At 45.5% G+C, this 13,609-nt stretch overlaps 1 protein-coding gene across 10 annotated transcripts in view; it reads right to left on the bottom strand.

Moving 5' to 3' along the window:
- LOC119316709 (probable magnesium transporter NIPA2) overlaps window positions 1–13,609 on the bottom strand; it is a 57,712-nt gene that overhangs the window by 28,931 nt on the left and 15,172 nt on the right. For 9 of the 10 annotated variants that reach the window (XM_037591079.1, XM_037591074.1, XM_037591080.1 and 6 more), the window contains 5 exons: window positions 13,443–13,499; window positions 6,109–6,199; window positions 5,872–6,032; window positions 5,293–5,420; window positions 5,067–5,204 (listed from right to left, as the gene is read on the bottom strand). In XM_037591079.1, the coding sequence (XP_037446976.1) occupies window positions 5,067–5,204; window positions 5,293–5,420; window positions 5,872–6,032; window positions 6,109–6,199; window positions 13,443–13,499 (575 nt within the window). The remainder of the gene's footprint in view (window positions 1–5,066; window positions 5,205–5,292; window positions 5,421–5,871; window positions 6,033–6,108; window positions 6,200–13,442; window positions 13,500–13,609) is intronic. The other variant, XM_037591081.1, reaches the window with a different exon arrangement.

Here is a 13,609-nt window from a genome sequence, read left to right as displayed (position 1 = left end):
GCCTCCCCGCGCCGCCGCCCTTCGCCCACCTCGCCGGCCCCACCGCCCGCAGATCCGCCGCGCCTGCCGCCGCTCCTTCTCATCGCCGGCTCAAGCTCCGGTCGGATCCGGCGAGCTCTGCGAACTCCGGCCATCTCCTTCCTCCACTCCGGCCACTTCTCCGACGAGATCCGCCGCCGCCTCGGTTCCCGTACCCGGAACCCTAAATCCGGACCCGGAGGTTGACCCTGAAATTCTCTAAGTCCCTGTTATTTTTATGCCATGTTCATCACATCGTATCTCAGTGACTGTAGCTCCAAATGATGCATATGATATGTCGAATTGTTCGTCTCTTTGAGCTCTTCATGCCAGTAGCATTTCCATGCATGATACTGCCCATTATGATGTCATTTTCATTGATGCAAGAGTGCTATAAAATGTTAACTGCCAGTACTTATCAGTTAATGAGGTTTTGTCATTTTTGTTGCATTTGATGTGTGCATCTTTTGAGCATGAGGTCTACATGTGTTTTGATCTACAACATGCCATCTTTACAGGGGTGCTTGTCTTGTATTTTTGTGATCTATATGGTGGCTAGCACAAGCATGCAAACTAGGCTCCGTGATGTTGCTGTTTTCAGGGATTTAGGATTTTTTGCTAAGTCATTTTCCTGCTGTTATTTTGATGCCATGTAAACTTGATGCTACAGTGAGATCCATGCTTCTTTTGAGGTACTTCATTAAGGATGTTTTTGAACATGTGGTTATGCTCTATCCATTCATGCCCTTGTTTGCAATTATGGAGTGCTCTAGCATGTCATTTTCTTGCTCTACTTTTGCTATAAAATGTTCCTGGCTGAATGTTAACATGTTAATCAATATTGCTATGGTTGTTGCTAGTGATCCATGCATCCTATGAACTTGCTATTGCCATGGTTAGCTTCATGAACATGTCATCTTGCTATTGGTATGCTTACTTTGTCATGCAATGCTTTGTGGTGAGTGGCATGAGCTTGCAAAGTTGCTATCATGAATCTGTTTATGACATGATTTGTTTTTCTACTAAGTCTGAAACTGTTAATAAAACTTGCTATATTTACAAGGGTGCCATCATATCTTCTGTGCCTTTTTGACTCATGTTCAGTAAGGGACTTTTGTTCTATGCATTTAGTAAAATCATGCCATGCCTTTGATTGTTATGATATGTTCCTGTAGCATGTTGTTTGCTTGCTCTAAACATTGCTTCCTGATGTTATTTTTGACATGTTAGTATTTCCACCAAGTCTGTGAAGCTGATATCTTTTGCACTTTTGTCATGCTTGTTTGAACATGCTCTTGTGTGTTTTAGCCGTAGCTCAGTGTTCATGTTTTGTCAAGCATCTCTTGTACATCACTGCCATATGCTTTGTTGCTATGTTGGAGTGAGTAGCTTAGTTTCTTGTTGCATTCTAGATGACATCATGCTGCTAATCGCAGTTTTGCGTCATTCTTGTTTTGCTTGCCATTTGCAAAACGTGCATCCGTTTCCAGTAATCTTTATATCGATTTCAACCGAAATCATCTCATCTTTCCAGCGGCATACTTGGTTTGCCAAGTTGATGCCTTGTTCATTATTTCCCTTCCGGAGCACGCATATGTATTGCATATCATATCTTGCATATCATGCCATGTATTGCATCATGTTGCTTGTGCATTGCACCGTGATTGATTGTTGGTCCTTTGCTTGTGTTCTTGCTTTGGGTAGAGCCGGGAGACGAGTACGTGAACGAGGAACCTGTTGAGTACGCTAATGAGGATCAAGCTTTCGACAACTCTGAGAACTTTGCAGGCAAGATGACCATACCCTCGAAATCACTTCTATCTTTGCTTTGCTAGTTGTTCGTTCTATCGCTATGTCGCGCTACCTACCACTTGCTATATCATGCCTCCCTTATTGCCATGTCAAGCCCCTAACCCACCTTCCTAGCAAACCATTGTTTGGCTATGTTACCGCTTTTGCTCAGCCCCTCTTATAGCGTTGCTAGTTACAGGTGAAGTTGAAGTTTGTTCCATGTTGGAACATGGTTTTTGTTGGGATATCATTATTATCTCTTATTTACTTTAATGCATCTATATACTTAGCAAATGGTGAAAGGCTCGGCCTTTTGCCTGGTGTTTTGTTCCACTCTTGCCGCCTTAGTTTTCGTCATACCGGTGTTATATTCCTTGATCCTGCGTTCCTTACGCGGTTGGGTGTTATGGGAACCCCTTGACAGTTCGCTTTGAATAAAACTCCTCCAGCAAGGCCCAACCTTGGTTTTAACATTTCGCAAGCCCGAGGGTCATCTTTATTTTAAACCCCGAGCCAATGCTCCTCTGAGTGTTGATCCAAACTAGAGCACCGTGCGGGACCGTCCCTTGGCAACTTGGGTTATGTTGGTACCTGTACGCTTAGCTTATCCGGTGTGCCCTGAGAACAAGATATGTGCAGCTCCTATTGGGATTTGTCGGCACAGTCGGGTGGTCTTGTTGGTCTTGTTTTATCATTGTCGAAATGTCTTGTAACCGGGATTCTGAGACTGATCGGGTCTTTCAGGGAGAAGGAATATCCTTCGTTGACCGTGAGAGCTTGTGATGGGCTAAGTTGGGACACCCCTGCAGGGTATAAACTATTGAGAGCCGTGCCCGCGGTTATGTGGCATATGGGAATTTGCTAATATCCGGTTGTAGAGAACTTGACACTTAATTAAAATGAATCAACCGCGTGTGTAACCATGATGGTCTCTTCTCGGCGGAGTCCGGAAAGTGAACACGGTCTTGTGTTATGCTTGAACGTAAGTAGTTTCAGGATCACTTCTTGATCACTTCTAGCTTCTCGACCGTTGCATTGCTTCTTTTCTCACTCTTATTTGCGTAAGTTAGCCACCATATATGCTTAGTGCTTGCTGCAGCTCCACCCCACTACCTTTTCCTACCCATAAGCTTAAATAGTCTTGATCTCGCGGGTGTGAGATTGCTGAGTCCTCGTGACTCACATTTTTTGAGTGTCTATTTATTTTTGATTAGTATCTATGGATTGATCACAAGCCGAAACATGGTTAGAGCTCTAATATGTCTTGAACTTATACTGAATTCAATTAATCTAAATCTCGTAACATTTTCTGATCTATTTGATAGTCGCCAATTAAAAGGAGATATTTTCGCAATTTTTGTTATAGCCCTTGCTACGTCCCAACTGGGCTCCAACAGGTGCCGAGGATACCAGTGCAGGTGACGATACCGAACTCAAGTGGGAGTTCGACGAGGATTCGGGCCGTTACTATGTTTCTTTTCCGGATGATCAGTAGTGGGGCCCAGTTGGGACGATCGGGGATCTAGCATTTGGGGTTGTCTTCCTTTATTTTGGTTCCGTAGTCGGACCTTTCACTGTACTTTGGATGATGTATGGATTATTTATGTATTGTGTGAAGTGGGATTGTAAGCCAACTCTTTATCCCTTTCTTATTCAGTACATGAGATGTGTGAAGATTACCCCTCTTGCGACAAGCCTACCATGCGGCTATGCCTCTAAGTCGTGCCCCGACACGTGGGAGATATAGCCGCATTGTGGGTGTTACAGACAATCACCGGTGAAAGTCACAAGAGCCTGTATAGAGCGATAATCACCATGTGCGGAGGACGCAAGAGTAGTCGCAGAAGAGCGGCCAGTACAACCTGAGAGAGGTGCCAACGTAACAAGCGGACGAGCACCAAACAATGAAGGCAGGCGCATGTGCGAAACGGGGTAAGCAAAACCTCCTTGTCCAATCTGACACATCATATTGCTTTCTCCCTCCTTGCTTGCACTAGAATCACAATGTTGTAGTGGTATTGCGATAACTATACTTTTGCATAGCTTGATTATTGTCACCTTGATATTGCCTTTACTTCTATTCCTAACCTGTTGCCTGATGTTGCTTTTGGGGTATCACACATTTTAACCTGGCTCAGATACATTTTTTGTTATGTGATAAGAGTTAATTATGTTAATATGCAATTAAAGGCAACGGTGGGAGGCCATGTTTAGAGCATCGGATCTCTTCCATTTAGGCTGCACTAGGAGCGGAGTTCTTGTTAACTTGATCCAAGACCGAGCGCGCTAACCACTTGTGGGGCCACTTTAGTTCGGGCTTTCCATTTGGCATACGCAAAGTTGCATGAAACATCTTCGTCAACGGTAAGTATGAGATGTTATTTAATCATTGGGTGAGGTTATCACCTAATATTTGCATACATATAGGAATGTGGTGCAGCAAGCGGTTATCCTATATGGCTCTAGCCGATCCTTGTTCCCGCTCACAATGGTTGAGTCACACATAGCAACCTTATAATATCATTCCCAGGACGCCCACCGAACACAACGTGCATGTCATACTATGAGGTTAACACTTGTTCTGTATAGTGCCGGTCCCGGAGCGTTACATGGGTAAAGTGTACAAAACTCTGCAGAGTATAAAAACTAATCATGATTTGCCACTCCCCAGTTATGGACAATTTTTGAGCAACTGGACTTGAAACCTCTGGAAGATCTTATCATCTCAAATGACTAATATGAAGTGGGTTTAATTAAAACCTATGATCCTCGAAGGCTCTCATAGGCGGGTTAAATTGGAGGAGATGCAATTTAACAATAGGTTAACAAGAGATGAACAAGACTTGACTAGTAAGTAGAAGTGGGTCGAAACCAGCTTTCTGCAAAACAAAACCAAAAGCCTTTTCTTTTGTGCTCAGCCAGTTAAGGCTTTGACAATGTAAGATATTTTAGATTGATTATATGCTTAACTAGCTGTGGTTCTGTTCATATATTGCTATCGATCAGGAATAAAATGTTAATGTAAAATAGACCGAAAATTCAATGGTGGCTCATCATGGTCAAACATCTATACTTTAAAAAGTATGTGAATTCACGCATAGTTATACACAATGACACTCATAAGAACCATGCAAGTTCATATATCAGATGCCACTAAATCCAGTATTATGCCATTTGATTGAAACTGAAGTGCTATACCCAATTTCTCAAAAATGCAAACTTATACAGGGGGGGGCTGAGAGATTTATAATGGTTACCTTGTTTAAATAGTTCAACTGCACCAAGCAGCAAATAATGACAACAAATATGAAGAACCACGTCTGGACGTAGATGAATTGGTTTGATTCACTAAATGACAGCTTCAAGGCAATGGCAACTGCTTTTACGCTGATAACCTGTCCAGTCAAAAAAATATGTCACTGAACAATCACTAACTTGATCCATTTAATGATTTCATCAGATGGTATTGCACTTCTAATGTACCGTGAGTGATCCCATTAGTGAACAGATTGCAATATAGACGAGCATCTTCCTATGACCAGAGCGTTTGACAGCCCAGAAAATCAAAAAAAGAGCACCAACCACAGCCACACATGAATAAACAATGAAACCTGCAGAAATTACCCTTGCATGTCAATGTTGAGAGTGCCAACAAAGATACAGCCAGATCAAAAGGGAGCAAGGCAAAACAAAATAGTGTAAGTATATCTTTCCCCCGAAGAAAAGTTTATTAAGTTAAAGTTCTCTTTTCATATACTGAATCGTTGTGATCAGCGATCCTTAAGAAATGCCATGACCAGAACAAGGGGAAACTTAACTAAAATACTCGAGTGAATTATAATCTAAAAGGTAAGTTAATTCTTAGATATTCATACGTTTGACCAACAGTTGCCAAATTCTACACTATCTGCAATTGGACAATTTTCCATGAAATCCAAACCCATGGTCAAGTCATGAAATATCAAACATTGAATGCATGATCATGCAATTAGCAGCATTGCATCAATAAAGCATGAAATACTACAGGTTTCTATTGACAGGAGCAGGTCTTCAAGTTGCTACCTGGCTGAGTTGCAAAATGCCATATTTCCTCCACTGAATTAATCTCCCTCTCCTTTGGGGCATGCAAAACTATACCAACAGACCCAACAACACACAAGATGCAACCAACAACACCAAACATATGCAATCTCTCTTTCAGGATGAAGTGTGCGAGCACTGCACTGCATCAGCAAAAGATTAAACAGAAACATATACTAGGACAAATAAGTAAATTCAAGAAAATGGTATGGCTGCTACCTAAATATGATGCTCAGAGCTCCTAGAGGAGTAACAAGTATGGCAGGGGCAAATGCGTATGCTGCAAAGTTTGCTATCTCGCCCAGAATCACTGCAAATAAATAAATAAATAAATAAATAAATAAATATATATCAAGATACGCATCAAGAGTGTTTCAGCTACCATTCCATGCTACAAATGTTGTTACAGATGAAATGACTGTAATTATAAGTATTAAAAAATGTCAATTTGAACTTCGCTAGAGGTTGTCCTTATGCACTTATAAAGTAGAAACTGAAACTAATGAAGGCTAAACGGCGAACACGGCCCACCAATCTGGCTCCAATGCGGTCTGCGCCAGGGAGACCCCGTGTCCCCGCAGCTCTTTGTGCTCGCGGTCAACACCCTCAGCCGCCTCATGCGACGCGCCCACGACTGCAGCATACTACGGCCGCTACACCCCAGACGAGCTATTTTGGCGATCTCACTCTACGCCGACGATGTGATGATATTCTGCCGTGCCACCCAGGACGACGTGGCAGCCATCAAGGGCATCTTAGCCCTGTTTGGCCGAGCTAGTGGGCTCCGGGTGAATTATGCAAAGAGCTCAGCTACCATCCTCCATGGCGAACCCGCGACGGCCGAGATGATCACCCAACTTGGATGCCCGGTGGTTGAGCTGCCCATCACCTACCTTGGTATCCCGTTAACACTCCGTCGACCCTCTGCTGCACAGCTACAGTCCCTCGTCGACTCGGTGGCCACCCGGCTCCTGACATGGAAAGCTTGGCTCATGAACAAAGCCGGGAGGCTCGCACTGGTCAAGTCGGTGCTGAGAGCTATCACAGTTCACCAGCTGCTCGCCTTTGCCCCACCCAAGAAGACACTGAAGCAGCTAGAGAAAATCCAACGTGGCTTTCTGTGGGCCGGCCGCGCCGTCGCCAATGTAGGGCACTGTCATGTCAATTGGCGCCACGCCTGCCGCCCCGTGGAATATGGTGGCCTTGGGATCCGCGATCTGGAGCGCGCAGGCCTAGCACTACGGCCGCGATGGATGTGGTTTGCCCGCACAAACACTGACCGCACATGGCAGGGCCTTGATCTCCAGTTCTCCAAGGAGGAGCGCGCACTGTTCTTCGCATCTACCACTATGATGCTCGGCGATGGCCGGACAGCACTCTTCTGGGACGACCGATGGATAAACAGCCAATCCGTCCGTGAGATAGACCCCATGCTATACCAATGCATCCCCAAGCAGCGACGCAAGACGAGAATAGTGGCAGAAGGCCTGGACGGGAACACTTGGGCCCGCGATATCCAAGGGACCATCGGGATACACGAGATTGCCCGGTACCTGATGCGCTAACCAGGACCGATGTTGGACGGCGTCGAGGCTGGCCAGCCGCGGCCTGCAGCACTACCCTAGGTGCCTCCTTTACCGAAAAAGGCTTTCGCCCCGCTTTATAAATAAAGCAACCGCCGAGCACAAAGTCAAGCAAGTACCAAACGAACAACACACACACACACCGCCACCGCAGGCAAGGTCCAACAGACAAGCACACCAACACCACACGGGTTCAGCTGTGGGCACAGCACAACAAGCCCAACACAGACACAACCAACACGCACAACACACACGGCGGCGCCTCCTTTGCGACCAAGACCCGGAGACCATCCAACACCTGCTACTAGCGTGTCCATTTGCTAAGCAGACTTGGCACATCATCCTGGACTGGGCGCATATACCTGCCCAACCACCAGCTAACGAAATCACCTTGATGAACTGGTGGCTGCGTACGAAGGCACAAACCCCTCCTATACTACGCAAAGCTCTGCAATCGATCACACTTCTCGTCCCCTGGATGATCTGGAAACAGAGGAGCAAATGCGTCTTCGACAATGCAAGACCCTCGATAGATGCGCTAGTTGATAGGATTAAAGACGAGGCCAACTGTTGGGCAAAAGCTGGGGCACAGGGGCTGCGGGTAGTCTTGCCCGCATCCTGGGATGTCCACTGATCGGAGGCGCTAGGACTCTGTAAATATAACCTCCTAGGAGGCATGTACTCTCTCTCACCTTTTCAATGCAATGAAACGCAAAAATCACTTTGCGTTTTCTCAAAAAAAACTAATGAAGGCAAACAGAGAATAATAAATACTGCAACAATCTAGTCATTTAGACTTGCAAGTCATATGTATTAACGGTCACTTCGCTCCCTTCCTGAAGGCGTTGCTGTTGAAGAACATCATTGTCCTTGTGGTGTCATGATAGTTGGTGTGGATGTGGTCATTGCTATAGATTGTCGATCGTGGATTTGATCCCTTTGGGTTTTTTTTCTTTTTTCTCGCTTAGCCATAGCTTTGGTCTTATATGACTTTGCTATTGGCCGGCGTGTTTTAGTGTGTGTTGTGGTGTTGGCTGTGTGCATCCTAGTTATGCAAAGGCCGGATGTGTACTCATTGTGTTTGTATCCTCTTGATGCTTCATTTTTGAGTTAATAAAATCCACCCTTTGTCGAAAAAAAATGAATTAACGGTCACTTTAGTCAAAGATTCACTAAACGATGAAAAACCACAGATAAACCGATGAGATGAAACCAATCTGATAAATCTTCTTAGAGATAAGCTAGGAGAGGCTCTCTAACAGAACTGCTGTGTTCTCCAACAGAACAGAATAGATGTCCTAATTATTGAGCAAGTTCTACTAGTATTTTAAATCTGGTATTTCACAGAGGATTTCTAAATGTAAGAAGAAACTCCTAAATCTTTTTATATTTTAACTGAAGTCATATACTGTAAGAGAAGGCATGTAACACTAATGATATGAAGTTGTCCAAGTCTTCCTATCTGGGGAGAGGCTACAAAACTTTGATGCTACTCGTAGCATTTATATGATGAAATATTATTTAACCCAGCATCCAAATAGTTCTTGTTTAAAAAAAGTTATGGTTAAGGTAAACAAACAAATACAACAAATATCATGTATTCAACTTACTGAAGTTGTGTAGCCTAACTTTGTTATGAACAATGAGTTACAAAATGTTAAACCAGTATGGGCCTTGCCCATCTTCACTTAAAGCCCATGTGGCCCAGGCCCATGGCTTTGACCTAGGAGAGGTTGCGCCAGCCAGTGTCTGAAGAGGTGCAAGAGCTTCACACATCACACCATCCGACCCTAGAGAAGAAAGAGACGCAGAAGTGAGACCCTCCCTGACTAAACATGGTATCAGATGCCGGTGACGGCAGGTGATGCAGAGCATCCCAAGGCCATCCTCATGGACCCAACTACATCTCCTACGACACCTCTTGGACCCATGACACGAGCACATGCAAGAGCTCTTGAAACCGAGGTGACATCTCTCCTCTCACAATTCCACTTCGAGGCACACGAGACATGGCTACTACCTCATATGGACACATTATGCATGCTTAGGTATCATGGAGACGCTAAGGAGCAAGGACAAGAAGAGGAAGATGGACGTGAAGATGGAGACGAAGAAGAGGAGCTGCAGGAAAAGTCCCAGCCACCGGACGACCGGCCGGGAACGGACGTCCGGAGCCTGAAGCATCAACGGACGTCCGGTCCAGACCGGACGACCGGCGCACCCGCATCCAAGCCAAACGAGCGGACGTCCGGTCCAGACCGGACGACCGGTGCCCCTGCACCCGAGGCAAAAGAGCGGACGTCCGGCCCCGACCGGACGACCGGCGCGACCGCACCCGAGCCACCATCAGCGGAAGTCCGGAGCTACCAGACGTCCGGCACCCCCATCACAGAGCAGAACCAGCGGACGTCCGGAGGACACCGGACGACCGGCCACCAGCGGACGTCCGGTACCTGGCTGCGTCCAGATTCGGGCCCGAGGCCCATGTACCCCTACTTTCGCCCCCATTTGCACTTTAGACTATAAATAGACCTCTCCCTCCTCCTTTCTAGGGTTAGCATTGGTTTAGCTCATTTGAGAGATAGAGCATTGCTCATCCACATCGGATCTACTCCTCGTGAGAGACCGCGGCCTCTTCGGAGAAGATCCCTTTGGATTCAAGACCTCCTTTTGAAGAAGAACTCAAGACCTCCTCACGGAGAAGACCGGTTACCGTGTATCGTCCGTTGTTGACTTTGGATCGTGTATCTTCTCTTATGTATTCGAGGATCTAGCGCTTTTTTGACTTGTTCTTGTTAGTTTGAGTGTTCCTCTTGTGTTTCCCCTTGTGATTTCCCTTGTTTCCCTCCTTGTGTTCTTCGTGTTCATCACGGGATCCGCTCCTTTCGTGAAAGATCAGCCCCTAGGGTTCCTACCCTACATCAGCAGGGCCTGATGGGAATGCGGCGGCAGACCTGGCTGAAGAGGGGGTGGTCTGCGAGGCGGCGCGGCAGGGCTGCATGGCTGTGGAGGCAAGGGAAAGACGTCGGAAAAGGTGCCCTGCTGCTATATTGGCTGTTGTTCCTCCTGGCGTTGATCCTGTGCTGCTGCTGCATGAAGGGAGGCAGGTGACGAGAGCGCTGGCAGTGTAGCTGCTGCGCGCAGCTGCTTGACAGGGGGGCAGGAGACCTTGCTGCTGCATGCAGATGATCCGGGCCAGTGAAGGAAAAGGAGGAGGTGCGCCTGCATGGGGTTCCTGGAGGCTGGACGTTGCTGCTGCTCTTTGCAGAGGAGAAGAAGCAGTGACTGCTGCGTGCTGCTGCTGTTGCTTAAGTTTTTTACTGGTCGTGCTCGGCTGCTTGCACGTTAGGGTGCTCTTTGCACTGCTGCTGCTTGCTGTTGGTGGTGAGTGTTAGGAAAGCAACTTGTATTACTAGGAGGCAAAAGCCAACATATATACATGTACAAGAGAATGTCAAAAGACAAGAATATAGGTCAAAAGACATGATCAATATAACTCATCAAGGACATGTACGATAATGTTGTGACAAGCGTTCGAACAAGTGATGTCGACACTGATGACTTCCCGATTAAGATAGGACTGCATCAGGGGTCAGCTTTGAGCCCTTATCTTTTTGCCTTGGTGATGGATGAGGTCATAAGGGATATACAAGGAAATATCCCATGGTGTATGCTCTTTGCGGACGATGTGGTGCTAGTTGACGATAGTCGGATGGGGGTAAATAGGAGTTAGAGTTATAGAGACAAACCTTGGAATCCGAAGGGTTTAGGCTTAGTAGAATTACAACATAGTACATGATGTGCGGTTTCAGTACTACTAGGTGTGAGGAGGAGGTTAGCCTTGATGGGCAGGTGGTGCCTGCCTCAGAAGGACACCTTTCGATACTTGGGGTCAGTGCTGCAGGAGGATGGGGGTATTGATGAAGATGTGAACCATCGAATCAAAGCCGGATTGATGAAGTGGCGCCAAGCTTCTGGCATTCTCTATGACAAGAAAGTGCCACAAAAGCTAAAAGGAAAGTTCTACAGGACGGCGGTTCGACCCGCAATGTTGTATGGTGCTGAGTGTTGGCCGAGTAAAAGGCGACATGTTAAACAGTTAGGTGTGGCAGAGATGCGTATGTCGAGATGGATGTGTGGCCACACGAGGAAGGATCGAGTCCGGAATGATGATATACGAGAAGATAGAGTTGGGGTAGCACCAATTGAAGAGAAGCTTGTCCAACATAGTCTGAGATGGTTTGAGCATATTCAGCGCAGGCCTCCAGAAGCTCCAATGCATAGCGGACGGCTAAAGCGTGCGGAGAATGTCAAGAGAGGTCGGGGTAGACCAAATTTGACATGGGAGGAGTCTGTTAAGAGAGACCTGAAGGATTGGAGTATCACCAAAGAACTGGCTATGGACAGGGGTGCGTGGAACCTTGCTATCCATGTGCCAGAGCCATGAGTTGGTTGCGAGATCTTATGGGTTTCACCTCTAGCCTACCCCAACTTGTTTGGGACTAAAGGCTTTGTTGTTGTTGTTAAAATTACCTTCATATTGGTACGTATAAAACAATATACTAAAAAAATAGTACATACTACCTAAAAAGTAGGATATATGCTACCCAAATGTTCTTATATATACTACATACTACACATACATACTCTCGGTTTTGACAGATACTACATACAACATACAAAACTCACATGACCTAGGTGGTAGGAAACATACAACATATATATAGGATAAATGTTTCATACCACCTAGGGGATGCAATAGAGATAAGTTGCATCCATAACACGAATGTTGGTGTCCCTCTAGAAACGCAGGTTTGTAAGTATGGATGTCACCTTCAGGAGGTCTAAGCCATTTTGTGGTGAGCCAAAAGATCTCTTTGTTGTTTGAAAAGCTTACTATGCCGATTGGACAAAATCATCAAGTGAAAGCTCATTTGGGTGAAGCTAGTGAATAAGATTATCATAAATTGGTTGGGAGGTAATTGTACTTGGTCATACCAGGCCAGACATTGCGTATGTCGTGGGTGTGGTGAGCATACATGCATGAACTAAGGAGCAGGCATCTTGATACAGTGCACAAAATACTAAGATACTTAAAGGGCACTCCGGGAAAAGGGTTGTGGTTTGCGAAGAGTGGACATCTTGAGGTGGATAGGTATAGTGATTTTGATTGGGCCAACTGTCATGATGATAGAAGATCAACCTCGGGCTACTGTGTGTTTGTGGGAGGAATTTTGGTGTCATGGAGGAGCAAGAAACAGAAAATTGTGTCTGGATCAATAGCAGAATCTTAGTATAGAGCGTTATCTCAAGGGTTGAGTGAGATGTTATGGGTGAAGAACCTGCTGAGCCAGTTGAAACTTCTTAGGAAGGGACACTTGAGAGTATGGTGTGACAATCAGTCAGCTGTAAGCATCGCCAATAACCCAGTTCAACATGATAGGACAAAACATGTGAAAATTGATCGCTTCTTCGTCAAGGAGAAACTTGCTGTTGGGATCATCAGCCTTACTCATGTCAGCTCTGGGCAATAGATTGCAGATTGCTTGACAAAGGGACTAAGATCAAAGGACTGTAACTTGGCATGTGACAAGATGGGGTTGATAGATATCTACCACCCATCTTGAATGGGGGTGTTCAACCGGTATGGGTCTTGCCCATCTTCAATTAAGCCCATGTGGCTCAGGCATGGCTTTGACCTAGAAGAGGTTGAGCCAGCCAGTGTCTGAAGAGGTGCGAGAGCCACACACATCACACCATCCAGCCACCAAAGAAGGAAGAGACACAGAGGTGAGACCCTCCCTGATTCAACACAAAGCATATAAGCTAGATATAAAATCTACAGAAGCACAAACGAAAAGAAAAAAGACTGCAGAATTGTAGTCGGCTGCAATAAGCAGTATAGCTAACTTCATTATTTTATAGTACAGTGCTAATTGCTTCAAAAGCATTATCTTAATCCACACTTACTAGTGACCATTCCCAGCCACCATAATGGTTCATACAAGTATGAATGACCTCCAGAACCTACAATGCATTAGCATAAGAAATCGAAATTATTAAGTTATACTATATAAAATCTCAATAGATATCGTACATATCATTCATATTGCATAAGGCTCAAAAGCATTTAAGGA

Source organism: Triticum dicoccoides, chromosome 6A (assembly GCF_002162155.2).
Source record: "Triticum dicoccoides isolate Atlit2015 ecotype Zavitan chromosome 6A, WEW_v2.0, whole genome shotgun sequence".
Lineage (NCBI taxonomy): Eukaryota > Viridiplantae > Streptophyta > Magnoliopsida > Poales > Poaceae > Triticum > Triticum dicoccoides.
This window is presented reverse-complemented; position numbering and strand designations above follow the sequence as displayed.